The sequence below is a fragment of the Lontra canadensis genome, unplaced genomic scaffold (assembly GCF_010015895.1).
Source record: "Lontra canadensis isolate GAN:19392208 unplaced genomic scaffold, GSC_riverotter_1.0 scaffold65, whole genome shotgun sequence".
In the NCBI taxonomy this organism is placed as follows: Eukaryota; Metazoa; Chordata; class Mammalia; order Carnivora; family Mustelidae; genus Lontra; species Lontra canadensis.
In genome coordinates, this window is record NW_022631059.1 from 7889614 (window position 1) to 7907723 (window position 18110).

Here is an 18110-nt window from a genome sequence, read left to right on the forward strand (position 1 = left end):
CATTGGGCTCTCTGCTCAGTAGGGAACCTGCTTCCTCCTCTCTCTCTGCCTGCTTCTCTGTGATCTCCGTCTGTCAAATAAATAAATAAAATCTTTTTTAAAAAATGGGTCAATAAATCTTAAAAAAAGTGCTTTTAAAAAGTTGATACGATTCACACCTTGGGGATTGTGGGAAGTCAGATGGAGGCATCTCTGGGGATAATGTGCAGATCATTGGACTAGGTGACCATAAAGTTGAGAGATATTGGCATCACACACAATGTCTTTGTAGAATTGGGAGAAAGGGGGTTTTGTTCGGGAGGCAACGTGCACTGCTATGTTTGTTACCCTCTGGCTCCGAACAATGTCTCTCCAACTGACTGCAAATGCTGCATATGTTAGAAAGCAGAGGAGGGGAAGGAAGAGGGACTCTCATAAGCCCCTGATTGTTCTGCACACCCGTGGGCAGAAGAAGTATGGCTGGAATTAGGGGGTCAGGGAGAAAGGGGTGCGAAGCAAAAATTATCACTGTGAGAGTCCACATTCAACCAGTGACGACGGGGAAAACTCTTCTTTTACACCTAGGACATAGTGGAGAGCAAGGGGTTAGAAAGACAAGAGGTCCCCACCGTGAGCTGCTCTGTCCCTGGGAACCCAGAAGAACTGGAGACTGCAAAGGAGGACCCCCAAACCACAAATACAACCGAGAATAATAATTCCATCATGAGCTTCCTTAAAACTCTGGTGAGTGGTTGCTGCTCCTTCTTTCCTTAATCCCATCACTCCAAAGTTGTGTTAATTCCGAGAATAATATGTATTTGCTATTGTATTGGGCCGGGGGGATCATGATGGTGTGGCTGGAACATTGGAGAACAGGGACGGGATGTGCTTTGCAAGGGAATTGGGTCACATGGAGCTTTCAGTGATGGAGCCCTTAGAGCTGGGAACTGTGGGGTAAACAGCAGGTGCCTGAGCTATGTGAGCTACTTTGCAACGCAACTCTCCTGTGGTCCCATGTTTTATGGTCATTGAACATAAACATAGAGAAAAAGCTCCTTGAGCTATTGACCTATCAAAGCAGTTTTGCCATTCAGATGGCAAATAAAACTGTAGAAATTGATTCCTATCCAGAGGCAGGGACCCATGTCCTGTAATGCTTGCTTGTCTCTGACTCCTCAAGGCAGCCATGGCCTGGTCCACGCCAGATCTGTGAGAGGGCTGAATGAATCAATGAATCAATGAATGACTAATCACATGGACAGCTCCAAGTGTGTTTGGGTTCTCTCCAAAGCCCAAGACTAGCCTCAAAAAAGTGAAAACCAGTTAACAGAACATGTCACGAATACCAAAGTGTTGTGCCTTTGCTTGGATCAGTGGTAGGAGTGATGGAAAGTCTCTGGCCTTCCAGGAGACAATTTTGAAGGTGGTCAAGCTCTTAGTGAATGTATAAAGTCTGATGCATTTCATCATAAACCCTGACTTTTTAAAAAAAACTTGTTTATACCTAGAAATTATCCAGAAGTCCATGGCTGTCTACCGAACGTGGTAGAACACTTTTGTACTGAAAAGGACTTCTCATTACATTCGTTACCTGCAGATTGAACAGCAACAACCCCCTAAAAAGGATGTCTCTATGAAATCAAATCACCCTAAAAAGATAGCTATGATTTTTAATATTTGGTTTTCTTAAACTTTTAAGGTTTCACCTAGCAAAACTGAAACAAAAAAAGATCTGGAAGACACGGTAGGTAGTTTGAAGTGTGTTCCTGTTTGGATTTGTGCATGGGATTGGATTTGGATTTGTGTCTGCCGCTTGGTTTCTTGAAGTTTGTGTGTGTGTATGTGTTCAGCAATGTCACAGTGCTGTTGGATTGTCTTTAAAGTGTTTCATTAGTGTCAGCGGTATTTTGATGAAAATTTTAGTGGAAAGCTTGAAATATTTGCTGTCTCTGGATAAATAATGACACAATCACAAATTTCTTATATAAAATAAGAACAAAATACTAACAACCACATATCATGTTGGTCTTTTTAACTGTGCGTGGAGAGACCCAGGGAATATAGGAATATAGCACAAATTAGCTACTAGAAATGAGGAAGAGGTGAATTACAATTTAAAGTAGAAGTATACTGCTCTATTTTTGACTTTTAAAAAATATGTTCCGTGTTTTTCATGTAATTTGGAAAAAATAAATCTCCACAAAGACAATTGTTGGTGAAATCAAATAGTCACCACTGGATGCTTGCCAAGGGAAGGAATGTTTAGAGTTAGGATGCCCTAGAGAGCCTGAATTTTTTCTCTGTCATCCTAGACATCCAACCAATTCCCTTCAAAATAAATTTTATTTGGAACAACTACTTTCTAGAGATGTTTTCCTTTACCCTTGACAGAACTGATTATCCCTAATGGAACACATGGTTTAACTTTCACGGGAATCATGAGGAAAGTTTAATTTGGTGACAGATAAATGTCTCGCATCCTTCTTTTGATAACTGAGGGTGTTTTGAGAGACGCTGGGACCCAGTAAATGGCTGGGCCAGCCCAATACATCTGTTACCAATATTTGAAGGGACCAGGTTGCAAAAAGGATCCTAGAATTTGTCTCAAGACCTGCATTTGAGCTCCAGGCCTGCTATGTGGTAGCTGTGTGACGTGATCCGAACCTATGTGAATCCAACATCTGTAAAATCGGGACAATAAATTCTGTCTCCAACCCCAGCTTTGAAGGAAAGTGTGACAATGCCTGGCAAACTGTGGAATTCTGTTCAAATGTAGGTGATCGCTATTTCCATAATCACTGCCAGATGTATTGGACACCATGATGACAATTGTAATGTATCAATTGCTTCTTCTAGAATGTTCTTCTTCCATTTGAAAAAAAAAAAAATATTTATCTGACTCATCTACATGCTTTTTCCTATAAAATTAGTCATTTGCTATAAGGCAGCTGGGGTCAAGTTCAATGAATAGTTGGATCCAAATGTTTCTCTTTTGATTCTGTGTCTTACATTGATTGAAGTCACACAGTCAGCACAATAGGCTATAAACAGTGGGGTATGTGGGTGTGTTGTGTGGCTTCCCAAGTGACCTGATGCGCTCATTCTCTTAGCTGCTCATGCACCAAGACTCCTCCCTCCGCCCCCCAGAATGTGGTCCCAACTGCATGAACCTAGCTGATAAGATCTCACTACCCTGCCCAGAGAGGTCAGTCAGGGTCACTGCCAGTGGAGCTGAGTCTCAGAAGAGGGCTTTGTGAATGTAGGTTGTCTAATACACAAACTGACCTCTTTCCACAAACCTGCATTTTTAACATCCTTTCTACCAAAATTCTTGGATTCTTGCTTTCGAAACCTATACTGTTTGTCCGTCTTCCCATTTGGCCCAGACAATTTTGAACACACTCCACGCTCCATGCAAAATCCCCCACCATTTATAACTTGAGTCGACAATTCTGAAGGGTTGTGGCTGGGCTGTTTCAGCTCCAGTCTCCCCCGACTTCAGCTCAGCGGACTGGCGCACAGTAGACGCTTCTCTTGCCTGGGAGATCTATCCATCTAGAACTCAATTGAAATTTTTGCAGATGATACGGCTTCCCTGAAGTTTCTAATACTGAATAAAAGATGGGTTGGAGAAAGGAAGCCACTGGAGACGGTGTTTGTTTTGACTCCAGGATGCAAAAATAAATTGTTTTCATGTATCTTTTCCTTTCCTGTGTGACAAGAGTATTTCGATCTTTAAAACTATCAAATAGGGGCAGAGTTACCTTTTTTTATGTGAATATTTTATATAATATGGATCAAGCTTAATGTCCTGTCTTTGTCTTTAGCAAATGGACTTGCGTTAATCTGGGTCACTTAAATAGGTTGCCCTGTTGAAAATCATGTACTGGAAATGGTCTGGGAATCTACCAGGTAGTAAATTGTCTTTGAAAGTTTAAAAAAGATAAACATTCACATGATGTGCACGTTGCGGTTGGGGGATGGGGTGATCATGAAAGTGGCAGTTAATTGTGAAAGTGTTTCAATGCACTTAAAAATGACAGGGGAAAAAAGAAGGATTTTGTCTAAAAACAAAGTTCTAAGCTGTGACTGCTGTTGCCCAAAAGGCATCCAAAGCAGAAAGTGTCTGTGATGGCCAACCAGGACAGAAGACCTGTGAGAGCCAAGCTAAAGGAGCCAAGAAAAAGCACCTGCATAGCCCCAGGCTAGGATTCGCATTTAGAAAATTCTTTAGGCATAAGGTCTGTATCTTGTTAAATTAGAAAGAAAAAAAAAAAAAGAAGAGGAAGAAGAACCCTGGTCTTCACCATATGTACACGTGGCTGTGCTGGGTCCCTCCAGCTCTACTTTGGGGAAGACAGCCTGGTGTGATTGGGATCATACAAAGGAATTAAAAATGACGTGAACCAAATTTCAATGATTCTTTTAAGTCTCCGTAATTATTCATAAACATCTGACTAATTTCTTCCTAGTGTGGACCAGGGTTCTGAAATTATCCTTCTAACTCAGTGTTTCTCAAATGTCTGAAGCATGCATACCATCTTCATCATTTTTGTCAGATGTATTATTATTTGGTTGATCTTTTTATATTAAAAAGGACTCATTTCCTATTTAAAGAAAACTTTATATTACCGGATATGTGGAAAACTCGAGTCATTTTGCATAAAGAGTTAACCATGAATATGGCTCACAAAAAAAAAAAAAATGTATTCTAGCTACCTTGTTTGTGTCAAGCTCCAAGTCTAATGCCTTTCTAGCCTTATTAAAATGCAATTTGCCAGCAATAGAAAAATGTTAAAGATGTACCAAGACCAGACTAAACTTTTCCCCCCTGAGTGTTCTTAAAAAGATTAGATGAGAATTGGGAGGAAAATGTATTTTCTCCATTTTAATGGTCTTTTTTTAAATGTTTTATCTCAGCACAACCTAAAGTTGTATGTGATACCACCAATGGTATGCTTCCTACACTTTGGGAAATATGCTTCTAACCTCAAGAAAATCATCTTATCTTTCTGTGGTCTGTTCCACCCTTTCTCAGTCTTAACTAAGCTCATACTGATCCCAGATAAAAACCCAAGCACCAGAAAACAATGAATGAAGGCAGAGCAATTTCTATCTCCATGCCCTTGGGAAGTGAGGACAACATAGAAGTGAGCTATGGAGTTTTCTCTCTTTGAATGGCTAAGAAGGCACCAGGGTTTGTCTGAAACCAGCAGTTAAGATCCTTGAATTGGGCCAGCATCCTTGGACATTTATTTGAAATATCCGCCATTCTCCACTAAGTTGAATGAACTTAAGGAAAAAAAACAAAAACAAAAAAAAAAAACCCTTCCCCAGTGGGATGTTATAGCCCAGGATTGTGTGGGCAAGTAAAAACTCCATAGGAAGATCTCCTAGCTGAATCTATATTTGCATAAGCAAACTGTGTTATGAAGCCACTCTTGAATTTCCATACAGGCTGATTTGTTTTGTAAAGACAGCAGGGGTGGAGGGATAGAGATTGCCTAGAGGGGGTGGTTGAGGATTAGTGGTGCTTCTGTATGTGGGAGACCATTCGGTAACAGTGTCATGTAAGTGTGTCATGGACCTCATGCAGAGAAATGCACTTGGAGCTTCTGCGAGTCGGGGGTCTTGAAAGTTTACAAGGGTCTTGAAAGTTCCCTCTCGTACCTGCCTTTCCGGTGGCATTCATCTTATGCACAGCTAAGTTTCATGCCTCCAGAATCTCTTTCCTCCACAAAAAGGGGGCCAGCCATGTTCTGTATTCTTTTTTTTTTTTTTTTAAGATTTATTTATTTATTTGACAGGCAGAGATCATAAGTAGGCAGAGAGAGAGGCGGAAGCAGGCTCCCCGCCGAGCAGACAGCCTGATGCGGGGCTCCATCCCAGGACCCTGAAATCATGACCTGAGCCAAAGGCAAAGGCTCAACCCACTGAGCCACCCAGGCGCCCCCACGTTCTGTATTCTTAAGGTCCCCCCAGATCACTGGCTTCTCATCCTGGCACTGAGTTGCATTTTGGGCAAAGATAGGATTCAGGGGAAATACTGGGAAGAAGGAGAAGAGACGCCCCTTTCTGAACTGTAAGGTTTTGCCTTTTTATGTAAAGTAAGGAGATAATTCCCAAATGTTCTCATTTGTGCAGCAATTTGCTAGGGCTTTTTGGCCTTTACCTCCTTTTTCTTCACTTTATGATTCTGTCATCCAAAAAGATAGGAAAATAGGGCCATTAACATGGACCAAACAGACAGTTGCATGGTTAGAGGAGGTGTGCGGCTCATTCTCAATTTCGTTGTAACCTAGGAAAGAAAAGAGGAAATCCAAGCCAATTCAGGGATAAAAACATCATCTTCTGGTTTTGCAATTCAAGAAGAAAAAAATACAGTGAGGACCCATTGGGATCAACTCCTAGATTCCCGTCTCTTTATCTCCATTTTTCTTCCTATGAAAATAAAATTTTCTTAAAAAAATTTTTTTTCTTAGTATAAAAGAATAGGGAGTCCTGGAATTAATAAGTGAAATAAGCTTCTTGTTATAAATAGAGTGTCAGCTTTTCTTTGCTGAATTTGGATCTTTCTCTCTTGGCTTAATCACATGCTATGCTTCGGAATCAAACTTTTTCACGTGTTCCTCAAACACTGAACATGACAACACGCACACAAGGCAAGGCATTGTTTTAGGATTATTTATTTATTTATTTATTTATTTATTTTTCCTGCCATACCCAGAAATGCACGTTTCCCCACTCAGGTTTTCTTGTCGCCCACCCTCTCTGTAGGGCTACTAAAATATTAGTAGGTGGCTTGTGTGATTCCTAAGCTCTGCCCCACATTCATTGTTTTCCAATCCTCGGTGTCATGTTTATCTCTAACCACTCCCCTCTCCCACGCCCAAGTGTGAAACAAGATGAACACTTAACTAGGGAAGAAGGTCAGGTCATTTGATACGCAATCTCCAAATCTAGTATGTTAGAATTTCATAGGTAGTGTTGCCAGTTAAAATACAGACACTCCCTTAAATTCAGATTTCAGATAAACAGCAAATAATTTTTTAGTATAAATATAAATGTGTCCCAGGCAATCCTAGGAATATACATTCTTAGGCTTCAAAATTATTCTTCGTTGATCTGAAATTCAAATTATCAGGGTTATCTTATCTTCTTCTTATTGAGAGTATTGGCTAAATCAGGCAACGCTATCCATGAGATTGACTCCGGAAAATACCGAGTTTTTGTGATCTCTTCCACAATGCAGACAAAGAGTATTAATACTCAGCTGTCAGAACAGCACCTGGGGCACTTCTTTGGGAAGTGGAGAGATGGATGGGCAGGGAGAAAAGACTGCAGGTGGTCTATGGCTCCAGAGCCCACTAAGGAGGGGGAGGGTGGGCAGCAACAATGTGGCAGGATCCTGTGTAGGCATTTCTCTCTGGTCCTTTCCATACAATTATTTAGTTATTTATTTAATACCTATTTTGTGGCAGACCCTGGGCCTGATGGGAGCTACAGATGTAATGGCGTCCAAGGCAATGGCTCTTACCCTCAAAGCTCATGATCTGGGCAGGAAGATACATATTCAACAAACAATTACACTAATATATTACAGTTATATTATTCTATATATAATACAGTTATCTCTTTGCAATGTTTTTTAAGAGTCTCTGGGTATTTTCCCAGCGCAAAGAGAAGAGGATGGCCCATTTCCCGATGAAACCGATGAGTGTAGATGTGTTTCTCAGCCTTTTTGTCATTATCACCTTCCCAGTGTGAAACTTTTTTAGATATTTTCTCCCTGGATGGGTACAGTAGCACAAGGAGTGGGGAGACTTTGGTTTGTTGGAGGTGGTGTAGTATAGAGGAGGGGGTAAGAGCTTGGGTTTGGGTGTCAGATTCCCCGGATTTTGATGTCAACTCTGGCCCCTTATTAGTGTAGTTGTGGGAAAGTTTTTTAACCATCTGGGACCAAAATTTCCTTCTCTGTAAAATGAACGTAATAATCAGTTCCTTCCTCATAGAACTACTGTTAGAACATTCAGTCATTTAGAACAGTGTCTGGCACAGGTATCTTTGATTGTGATTATTAAATCAAAGTTAAAAGTTGGAGACAATGTCTCTTACATTTATTTTAACCTCTTTTAATTTCACAACTGGATTAGTCAAATAGTACGTGTATAATATAAGCAAATGCACACGTACTGGAGGTACATATTCAAACTGTTTTCACTGATGGGAACATCATCAAAACCATTTGAAGACCAGTGGCCTCAGTATAAACTTTCTCACAGGAAAGTGCCTCTTACTAGCACCTTGATTCCTAATGACTTATATAACATAATGTATTCTTTTGCAAAAAGAAACTATCTTAACTTTTCCCAAAATTTTAACACAAATCCGCATTCATATAGAATCTTTTCAAGGACAGAAAATGATAAAAAAGAAAATTAACATATGTAATCCCAGTGTAGGCTTATTAAAAATGAGATCTCACACTTTTGAAGTCCAGAGGTCATTTTAATTTTTTTTTAACTCTCTAGGGTGCTGAAAAGTCACCTGCCACTTCATCTGACGTCAAGTCAGACAAAGCAAACTTTATCTCCCAGGAGACCAGAGGGGCAGCTAAGAACCCTCCATCCTCGGATACTGAAAAGGAAACTGCCAAGGAAAAGGGGGGACCCAGCTCTCTGCCTCTGGGCAAACTATTCTGGAAAAAGGTAAGTCCCATTTTCAAGACTTGTGGAGTATAGTTGGGGCTAGGGTGACTGGAGAAATTATTTCATTTGGGGTCACCCCTGTGCTCACCAAGTACAGAGCTTATTTTTTTTTCCCCCAAATGACTCAACTAGCCATTGAGCTGAAACTTTGTAATTTTCTCCTGGGAAGAATGAAGTGTCTATGGTGTGAGAAGCATGTGTTTCATGGGAAAGACAAGGAAATAAACAAGTCAATTTTTTCATTCTTGGAGTTTCTTCGGTTCATGACAGTTGTGGTATTTCGTGATTTCATTTTCTTTCCAAAATGGCTTAGTACTCTGGCTTTCTCCTGGATTCCTCTGACCACTGTCCCCACCAGCAAGCTGAACCACCTCTGGGCGCCACTCTCTTTCCCTCAGCAAGATAGAATCAGTCATTATGAACCACTAAAGCTCACTCTGCTTTTGGAAAAACAAGGTGTCTACCATTCACCACCAGGGCGGGCACACACCGTGCTCTGTGATAGGAGCACTCAAAACACTATGTCATTTTCTTCCCTCTAGAATTCGGGTGGCTCACAAGGGAGCGCAGTGCGGTGGGTGGGACTGAGTCAGCCTGCGAGCTAGCCCTCGATCATCATTGCTGAGCACACCCCAGCTGCCACACATGTTCAGAACTCTTGCCTCTTTTAAATGTGGCCAAAAGATGAGCAAGACGTCGTGGGTGAGAGAGGGGAATATAAGTCATAGAGCTGAAAAAAAAAATCAAATTAGGAATTGCATCAAAACACCCATGCCACTTAGCACGCAGTGCAAGGCAGGCTAGAAATACAGATACCGCTACGGTGTTCACTTTGTTCTTTGGTCCAGAATCCAGCTGGATTTCTGGAACCCTTTTCTGTTGGCTTTCTGTTGTACAGAAATCTTCCTTCTGGGTTCTGCCCAAAACACAAACTCCAGTACTTAATGAAAACTTTGGATGATGTCATTTGGCATTCTGTCCTAATCCTCCTTCCTTCCCAACCACCAATTACTTATTTTTAAAAACTTTTTATCAGCAATATAATGTAGGGGAAATTTCCCAAGTGAATCATGTGTGCATATTGGCGGCCAGGAAGATGACTAGGCAACCCACATTCAAACATCATTTATTTTAAAAATTATATATATTTAAAATGCTTTAGAAAAACTGAGCTAAAGCTCATTACACTCAAGATTTAATATATATTTTGCCCAAGGTGAGTCTATATTTAGTTTAAAAAGTAATCCAATTAAAAGGAATAGTTTAAAAAGTAATCCAATTAAAAGGAATAATGTTACTGATCTTTAGTGTGTATCATAAATTCGGATCCTCCGAGGAGGGACACACGACAGAATTGATGTGCAATTGATTTATTGGAGGAAAACACCCTGAAGGATAAGGGGGTGGGACAGGAGGAGGTAGAGAGAGGCCTCAGACCACAGTGGGGGGCTGACATGACAGAAGGGAGACAGGGAAGGAAGGAGGAAAAGGTTGGGAAAGCCACAGACTAGGGGTGGTGCTGGGCCAATGGCGAATCCCAGAGCAGAGCTTGGCCACAGGGGTCCCTTGTTGAGTAAGAACGGCCCAGTACCCTGCCGTGCTCGGTCATTGCCTGGGAGCAGGCAGCACGGGCATGGTCTCAGCATTCACTCCGCAGCAGATGCCCAGAGGTGCGGGTCGGGGGCTGTCCTTCCAGCCGTGAAATCGGAGCAGCACACCCGTAGCGGCCACAGATGGTACATGGAATGTGGCCAAAACCTTATCAGAGCCTGGCAAATGACTCAAGTTCGAGGAACGCTTAGGGAAGGTTTAAAAGTTGGGCGTTGGACAATGAGCCTCGAAGAACTGCCTCGGTTTCCTAATTTGTAAAATATAGATAATAATAGCACCTCATCCTAGCAATGAAGAGTTGATGAAATCATTCCTGCAAAATCCCTAACACTGTACAAAATGTGGCCAACGAATGGGCTTTCCGACCTTTGTCACTCGTCTCATTTGTGCTGGGCTTTGTGGCCACTCTAACTGCTCACAAGGGCCACGTCTTCATTTCTCCATGCCCTCCAGTCTGGGGAAGCTTCTAAGCCACTCAGCCTCAAATACCTCATCTGCCCTCATCGTTGGGGTCTATAAGGCATGTATTCGTTCCTCTTTGAAATTCAAGCTATTTCCATTGAGAAAAAGAGAAAAGAACCCTTGACGTTCTTCCCCCTAATGGACTGATTTCATAGAGTTCAGTCTCGCTGTTTTTTTTTTCTTTTTCACTGTTATCTGGCTTTATTTCTTTAATCAATTATAAAAATAATGAAGAGAAGCGAAAACCCAAATCACTCGTAAATCTTGCTTTTCCTTCTCCCACCCAATCAGAAAGAACAGCTCTCTGTGGAAGTAAAATAGGGATGATTCACTTGTGCAAGAATATTTTCAGTCTCCTTTGTGCACAGTTGTTTTGCGCCAAATGCTTTGTGCTGATGCGTGGAAGAGAGAGCAGCGGCCAGATCGCTGCTCTTCTGTAGTTTACATTCTCGGGGGTGGACTTACGTGCTAGTGGAAAACAAACGACCTTCATTTTCTTTTCTTTAAATTAGATAAGCTTTGGTTATAAAATCACTGTTGTAAAAATTTTGGGAAGAAAAAGAGAAATGCTAGAAAATTTTGATTTTTCCACTAACCCAAGCTCTCTTTCTTCTCCTCTTTTGACTGGGAAGCTTTGAAACAAACTGACTTTGATGTGTATACATCTACAATATGAACATCAGGAATAAAATGTCCCCCCTAATGTGCTATGCATATGAAATGATAAGTTATTGTGATTTATAGTCTTGCTTGCTGAAGTTGTTCTTATTATAAAACAAAAGTAACACAAGTAACCTTTCAGAAAATTAATTTTAAATGATGGTATATTTGCCTTAAAGTGTTTAAAATCCGGGTACCTAGACCACCTACGTGTCCCTTATTGTTCTGGGTTCTTTGGGGGGTGCCATCTGTGGCCTCACAAAAGTTACTCAACCTAATTGAGTTTCTTTTTCTTCATCTGTTGAAGGAAAGGGTTGGAATAGATGATCTCAGAAAATTCTGGTGTGCGGCAGGTCTTGCATAGCAGACAGAATCAGAAAGATCGGACTGCATAGCCTTGGACAAATTCCGGAACCCCCTGAAGCCTCTGTTTTCTTTTGTGTAACTAGGGACCCGTTTCTCCTGCCGCGTTGTTATGCCAATCCACTAACTGTAACAGAGAGACCCTCAGACGTAGTAAGTGCTCAGTGAACAGTTTTATCATTTCTTTAGGTGTGAACTGTTGCCGGGTCTGATCTAAATATCCATGTGTGGCGTCTGGCGCCAACAGCACCCGAGGTACAAAACGAGTCTGAGACTCACTTATCCCACTATCGAAACCCCTGAAGTCCGTTGGAAGGAACAGGGGAGATACACACGCCTGCACGTGCAGGTGTGTACGCGTGCATGGGCGCGCACACAACTTGTAAATGATACATCTGGACTACCTTCATAGTAGTGCCTTGCCTGCTTTCCCTTGGAGGACACACGTGATGCCGTGGGAAACAGCGGGCATGCGGAAGCCCAAGAGACAGCGCCATCCGCTCTCAGCTCTGACAGCCCCTGGCTGTTTGGTTGTGATTGGGTCACTTAAATCCTCTAAGCCTTGCATTCCTCAGCTCTGGAAGTGGGCAGTGACAGCCACCTTTTGTGACTGCTGGGAGGATGGAGTGGAAAAATGAATGCGAAGTGATGAGCCCCGTTTCAGGACAAAGATGTTGGAATCCAGTGTTCATGTGTGGGGAGCAAGTTACACAAGGCTATGCGTGTCTGAAAAAAGGCAGCGGTCGGTGTAAGGCAAAACAGACTAAGAGAACTTTAAAAATCCTCCTGAATCATCTATTTCAAGTACAGATTCCTATATTTGATCTCAGAATCCCTGAGAATCCTGGTTAAGAAAGTCTGTCACATGGCTGGACCATTCTGGAAGCACTTGAAAGGCAGGCTGAAATGTTTAGGCTTGAGGAAAGGTCTTAGGGCCACTGTGAAATCAGTGAATGCAGAACAGCTGTCACATGATCAAATGATGCTTCCAGAAGACCGACAAGCAACGGGATGTCTGTTGGCTTAAGTGCTACCATGTGACAGTATTTTAAAGAAACATTCTTTTTTGAATGTGCTCTTCAAAGGACGGGAACACTGGCTGTGCAAGTTGGGACTGGTGCATTTCAGGGGCTGTGCTTGGGTCCTTATTCTCAGCAATATAGATGCCCAAACGGGATCCTTCAGTTTCAAACGGGGTTTTCTGTTGTTATCACGAATGAGGCCAGACAGTTTGTAGACTGAGCGGGAACAGTCAGATGGCCGGTGCACCAAAGATCAGAAGTTTCTGGTTTTGAGATTTGAATGGAAATCCTGCTGTCTGGGTGTTTCCTGATTAGCCTCATACCTGAGTAGGTTCTTCTGGCTGGATATTTAAGAATCCAATAAACACCTTTCGGTCTCCTGAGGTGGGACTTGCACTTGACAGTCCTCTCTGGTCTCCTTTGAAGTGAGCTGTGCAAGTTTCATTCTAGTCTCTGAGATTTCCTTCCGGGCGTATTTCCGATGTGGAATCATTGATCCTCTGCCTTCTGTCTGAGAGCTTATCTATCACCCAGGACCTGTCGGACTGCTCCCAGGTGCCTCTCATCCTCTGCTTGTAGACTTTCTACTAGCTGGGAAACATAAGGAGAAAAGGCAGAAGCTGCCCGAGGCCTTCATTTGTCATTGTGGTTTGAGCGTGGAAACCACGCTGGGTGCTGGAACACATGACATGTGAGATCCAGACTTGGCTCAAAGAATGGGTTCAATGGAGATAATGTTGATGAATGGTCCAAGCTGCAAATCTCATCTAGAGAGAAAGCAAGTCTGGTCGCAGAGAGAGAAGCTCACACTATTATTAAAAGGTGTGTTTCTGACCCTTGAAATCACACAGCAGGGGGAAAACTTGGCTCTCAGAACCATCTCCACCACTTTCTAGCTGCACCACCCTGAACAAGGGACTTTAGCTCTCTGTATCTCCATTTTTCCCTGTGTAAACAAGGATCACCATCCTTACCGCTTTTGGCCACTTTCAGTGAGAGGAGGTCTACAAAGCACCTGCATATACAATGTCTCTACGGGTATACAAGCCGTTTGCACAACGCAGGAGACGTATTTGTGAATGTTGATTCCTTTCTTCCCTCTTTCTGCATGTTTTAAAGGTAAAAACAAACACAGGACTTGGAACAGAATGAATATAAAAAAGAGCTCCTAGACTGGAATCCAAGAGATGGTCTATGGACACCCTAAAATTATTTGCAAAATATTTTGTTTGTCTTTATTTTTCTGGGATGAGAGTCCAGATCTGTCAAGTGAGTTGAGTCTCAAAGTGGTCTATAAACACCACCCCTCCCCCACCAGATTTAAGAACAATTACAACGATGAGCTCCAAGGTTGAAGCTTAGCAGACTGATGTGATGGTGGTGGCGTTGACCTTTGATAGCATTGGACCAATTGCTCTCCTAATCTGAGGCAGGACTGTGAATGCCAGGATTACTGTAGGGAGGAACAGTGTTTGAAGTTGGGTGTATTGGACCCCAGCTCTCTGGGCCTCCAGAGGAGGGTTTTAACCAGATTGATCTTGGCCATGATGACATTGACCCATATGGACGGCCGATGTAGGAAGCAGCTTCTGATGCAGGCCACTGTGCTGTGGTTGGGACAAGGCTAAAGACCCAGCTCATGACCTGGGTGCCTATTTGCTCTATGAGTACCACAGATGGACTTCTCTGGACTTTCTGCCAGAATTTTCCTGAGCAGCTCATTCGCTTTTACCTACCAGGAACGGTGGCCTGCGTGATCGATCCTTTTCCCTCTTTTCCTCAGCAACTAGAGAATGTTAGGGCAAACGCTTTGCTGACCGACAGCCCAGACTGTGGTTTGCGTTTTCTGTAGCAACCCCTTCTCCTCACTCCATTCGTGTCCTAGGCTGCATCTGGGTGTTTATTTTCCCTTCGTTGCATGTTAAAAAATACAGAACTTTTTATATTATCTTGCTGTACTGTTTACTTTCCCGTAAGCCTCCTTCAAGTTCGTTTTGGAATCAGGTATGTGTAAGAAATTCCATGTCCAAAAATGGCACCGGAGACCTGTGAGCCCAACTAACTCTCCTTTTTTTGGGGTAACATCCTGACTCTTACTTTTGTTTTTATCTCCCCTTTAGTCAGTTAAAGAGGACTCAGTCCCCGCAGGTGCAGAGGAGAATGTAAGTGATGCGTTAAATGGCAGAACCATTCCGTGCTCATCTTCTGCATGCTGGACCACGCATGGGGCATTCCAGCTCTGGGGCCCGTGTTCTTGCATGCGCCAATGTCTCCCGTCTGCCGTAGACTCTTTCATCCCTTCACGTGATCAGGGGCCAATGGGGAATGACGCTGGGTGAAGATTTGTAACACCTCTTGAATCCATGCAAACTAAGCACAAAATCAGAGCAAGAGTCTTTACCATTTGTTCTCATTTAATGGCTGAAAGAGTCTACCAAACTTAAGAACACACTCACACACCCTTAAGGGGCAATGATGCTGCACGCTGGGCTCCTCCGTCTCGACTACTCGTTCACCTCTATTTCCATGGCAACCCAGATTCTCTACTAACTGTGGGTGGTACCCAGGGCAGGTCGTGGCGTCAAGCATGAGAGCATCTTGCCGAGCTCCGTGTTGAGACTGTCAGTCTTGAGCAGGAGAGCTGCCTTCTTGGATCTACACCTGACAGACGTAGGTTGAGCCTCACTGTCCAAACTTTCAAGACCGTGTGTTCACATCGGAAGGGGATGGCTTGGTAGAGGCACATCAAAAATAGTTTCCAACACATCTTGCAGGGAGATGAATCAATTGTCCTCCTGAGTCAGCAGTTCTGGTTCTGAAAGAAGTGTAGTCTTTTTGGAAAATTTTGTGAGTGGGGACAAGTGAGTTCACAGCTCCTTAAGAGAGAAAATGATCGTGATCATTTTGCCAAAGTAAAATATGTTTGGCTCTTTCTAGGTGTCTCTTGTTTGCTAGCCTTGGACAGGGCTTGTGTTTTCATTTTTATTTAATTGCTGGCCTTGAACCTATGTTGAGTGTCCAAGTACATTCCAGAAGTGTTGCCTGTGGTTGGAATGAAAATCAGAATGGCTATGTTATAATTCTTGTTAGGAGAAAGATCTTTCAGATCTGCTTTTTTGTTGTTGTAAGTGTTTTCTTTCCCTCCCCCCTCCCTGCCCCCTCACCCACCCTCCCACTCACCCGCCTGCCTTTCCTTCTTCCTTCCTTTCTCTCCTTCCTCTCTTTCCTCGCCTTCCTCTCCTTCTCTCCTTCTTGCCTTCCTTCCTTCCCCCTCCCCCTCTCTTTTGACTCAAACTCAATAGCTCAGCAAAGCTCAGGTCTTTCATAATTCCTAAAATTCTCATGAATTTACCAGCTCTTTTCTACAGAGCCAAAGCCTATTTCAGCAACCAGTAAGCAACAACTCTGAGTCTTTTTCCCGTGAGCTTTAAATTTAATTTAAATTTAAATTTAAAAGCTTCTGGTGAAGTCTGAAGCTTGGAGGTTCTGGGTTTTCTGAAGAACAAGTTTGTTCTTGGATGTTTGTGGGCAGTTGCCTGTCTGAGGAACACCTCGCAGCTCGTATGCTAGCATGCAGAGGTCACCTTTGACAGACAAAGAGCAAGTATTTCCTTTTCTAATGTGACGTTCAGAACAGAAACCTTAATGTGAACCAGAGTTATAATTACTGATGCCCAAAGAGAACAAAAACCTGATAAAGATACCAAAGAAAGCAGAGTATTTTCTCAAGTATTTCTTAAAGTACTTTCTCAATAAAGAAGCGTTCTCAAGATGGCTTTAAAGTACTTAGCCCTACAAGTAACCTTTCTGTTTGGAAGCTCCAGCATTTCATTGTCTAGGAGCCTGTTTGTTGGAGGGCATGAGGCTAAAAATACTGATTCTGGGCCCATCACCCCAGGCTGTGCCACTTCTGGGACCTCAGTTTATTCCTCTCTTAAATGGCCACAATAATATTACCTACCCCTTAGGGTTCTCGTGAGAATTAAATGAACAAGGCATGTAATGTGTATACTTCAGTGCCTGAAAGATGAAGAATTCATTCAGGGCACAGCACACGGCAGCTCACATGCCAATTCCAGCCCATTGTCCATGTCCCTGTGGCCCACGAGCTAAAACTGGTTTTTACATTTTGAATGATGAAAAAAATGTAAAGAATGATATTGCAGGGATTATGAAAATTACACAAGTTTGGGACACCTGGGGTGGCTCAGACAGCTAAGTGTCCTGACTCTTAATGTCAGCTGAGGTCATGATCTCAGGGTAGTGAGACGGAGCCCCACATTGGGCTTGATGCCGGGCGTGGAGTCTGCTTAGGATTCTCTCTCTCTCCCTCACCCTCTCCCACTCCCCACCCCTTCCATGCTCATTCAAAATAAATAAATAAGTCAGTAAATAAATAAATAAAATAAGAATATCTGTTTTTTAAAAAAAACACACAAATGTTACATTTCAGTGTTTATGAATAAAGTTTTATTAGAACACAGCCATACTATTCATTTGCATATCACCTATGGCTGCTTTTCTGCCTCAGTGGCAGAGTAGAGTAGAGGGGACAGGGCCCTTGGCAGGAAGTCTGCCGTCCCTGTGGTCACTGTTAAGGCACAGGAGTTGTAACAAGATGATTAAGTGCTTCCCAGCGATCAGTGATTTTATATATACACACACACACACACACACACATATATATATAATTATATATTTTATATATATATATATATATAAAATATTGTGAAATTACACATCTGTCAGCTGACTCAGTGCCCACTTGGAGTCAAGGCATGTGTCAAATAATTAGCTTAATTTCCTCCTCCTCCCAAATAAGAGAGATGGCATTAATTAATAAAACAATGCATAGTACTCTAAACCTCCAAGCAGGACCATTAGGTGTTAGTAATCATATTATAAGAGTCCTTTAACTAGCACCTCTGGCTAAAATATGGTTGGGTTTCTTTATTTTTTAATTTCTCTACCATCAGTTTCTATAACCTATCTATCATCCAATGCAAAGCAAAAGACAGAGTGACTTCCACATTTCTCAAAGTTTTTCATGAAGAGAAAAGCAAGGCTTTGGAGACCCACAGAAGTTTAGTGCTTTTTCTAGCATGTGCTTCTGGTGCTATCAGAAATAAGACCTACGACAACAACTACTGAATCATTCTGCTGAAATTTTGGCCATTGCTTAATTAATGTTCTAATGCATGGAGGGGAGGAAAATCTCTCCTTACCAATGACCTACACGTTGAAGGAAAAGGTACTTCTGTAAGTAACCTCACAGTTGCCAGTGAAAGGAAACTCAGCCCAACCT

General features: G+C 42.4%; 1 protein-coding gene across 7 annotated transcripts in view; it reads left to right on the forward strand.

The window, feature by feature from the left end:
* The window catches only part of BCAS1 (brain enriched myelin associated protein 1), a 90769-nt gene that overhangs the window by 51533 nt on the left and 21126 nt on the right, over nucleotides 1-18110 (forward strand). For 3 of the 7 annotated variants that reach the window (XM_032878940.1, XM_032878941.1, XM_032878944.1), the window contains exons 5-9: nucleotides 565-723; nucleotides 1679-1723; nucleotides 4086-4220; nucleotides 8511-8687; nucleotides 14926-14967. In XM_032878940.1, coding sequence (XP_032734831.1) covers nucleotides 565-723; nucleotides 1679-1723; nucleotides 4086-4220; nucleotides 8511-8687; nucleotides 14926-14967 — 558 coding nt within the window. The remainder of the gene's footprint in view (nucleotides 1-564; nucleotides 724-1678; nucleotides 1724-4085; nucleotides 4221-8510; nucleotides 8688-14925; nucleotides 14968-18110) is intronic. The other 4 variants (XM_032878942.1, XM_032878946.1, XM_032878945.1 and 1 more) reach the window with 3 other exon arrangements.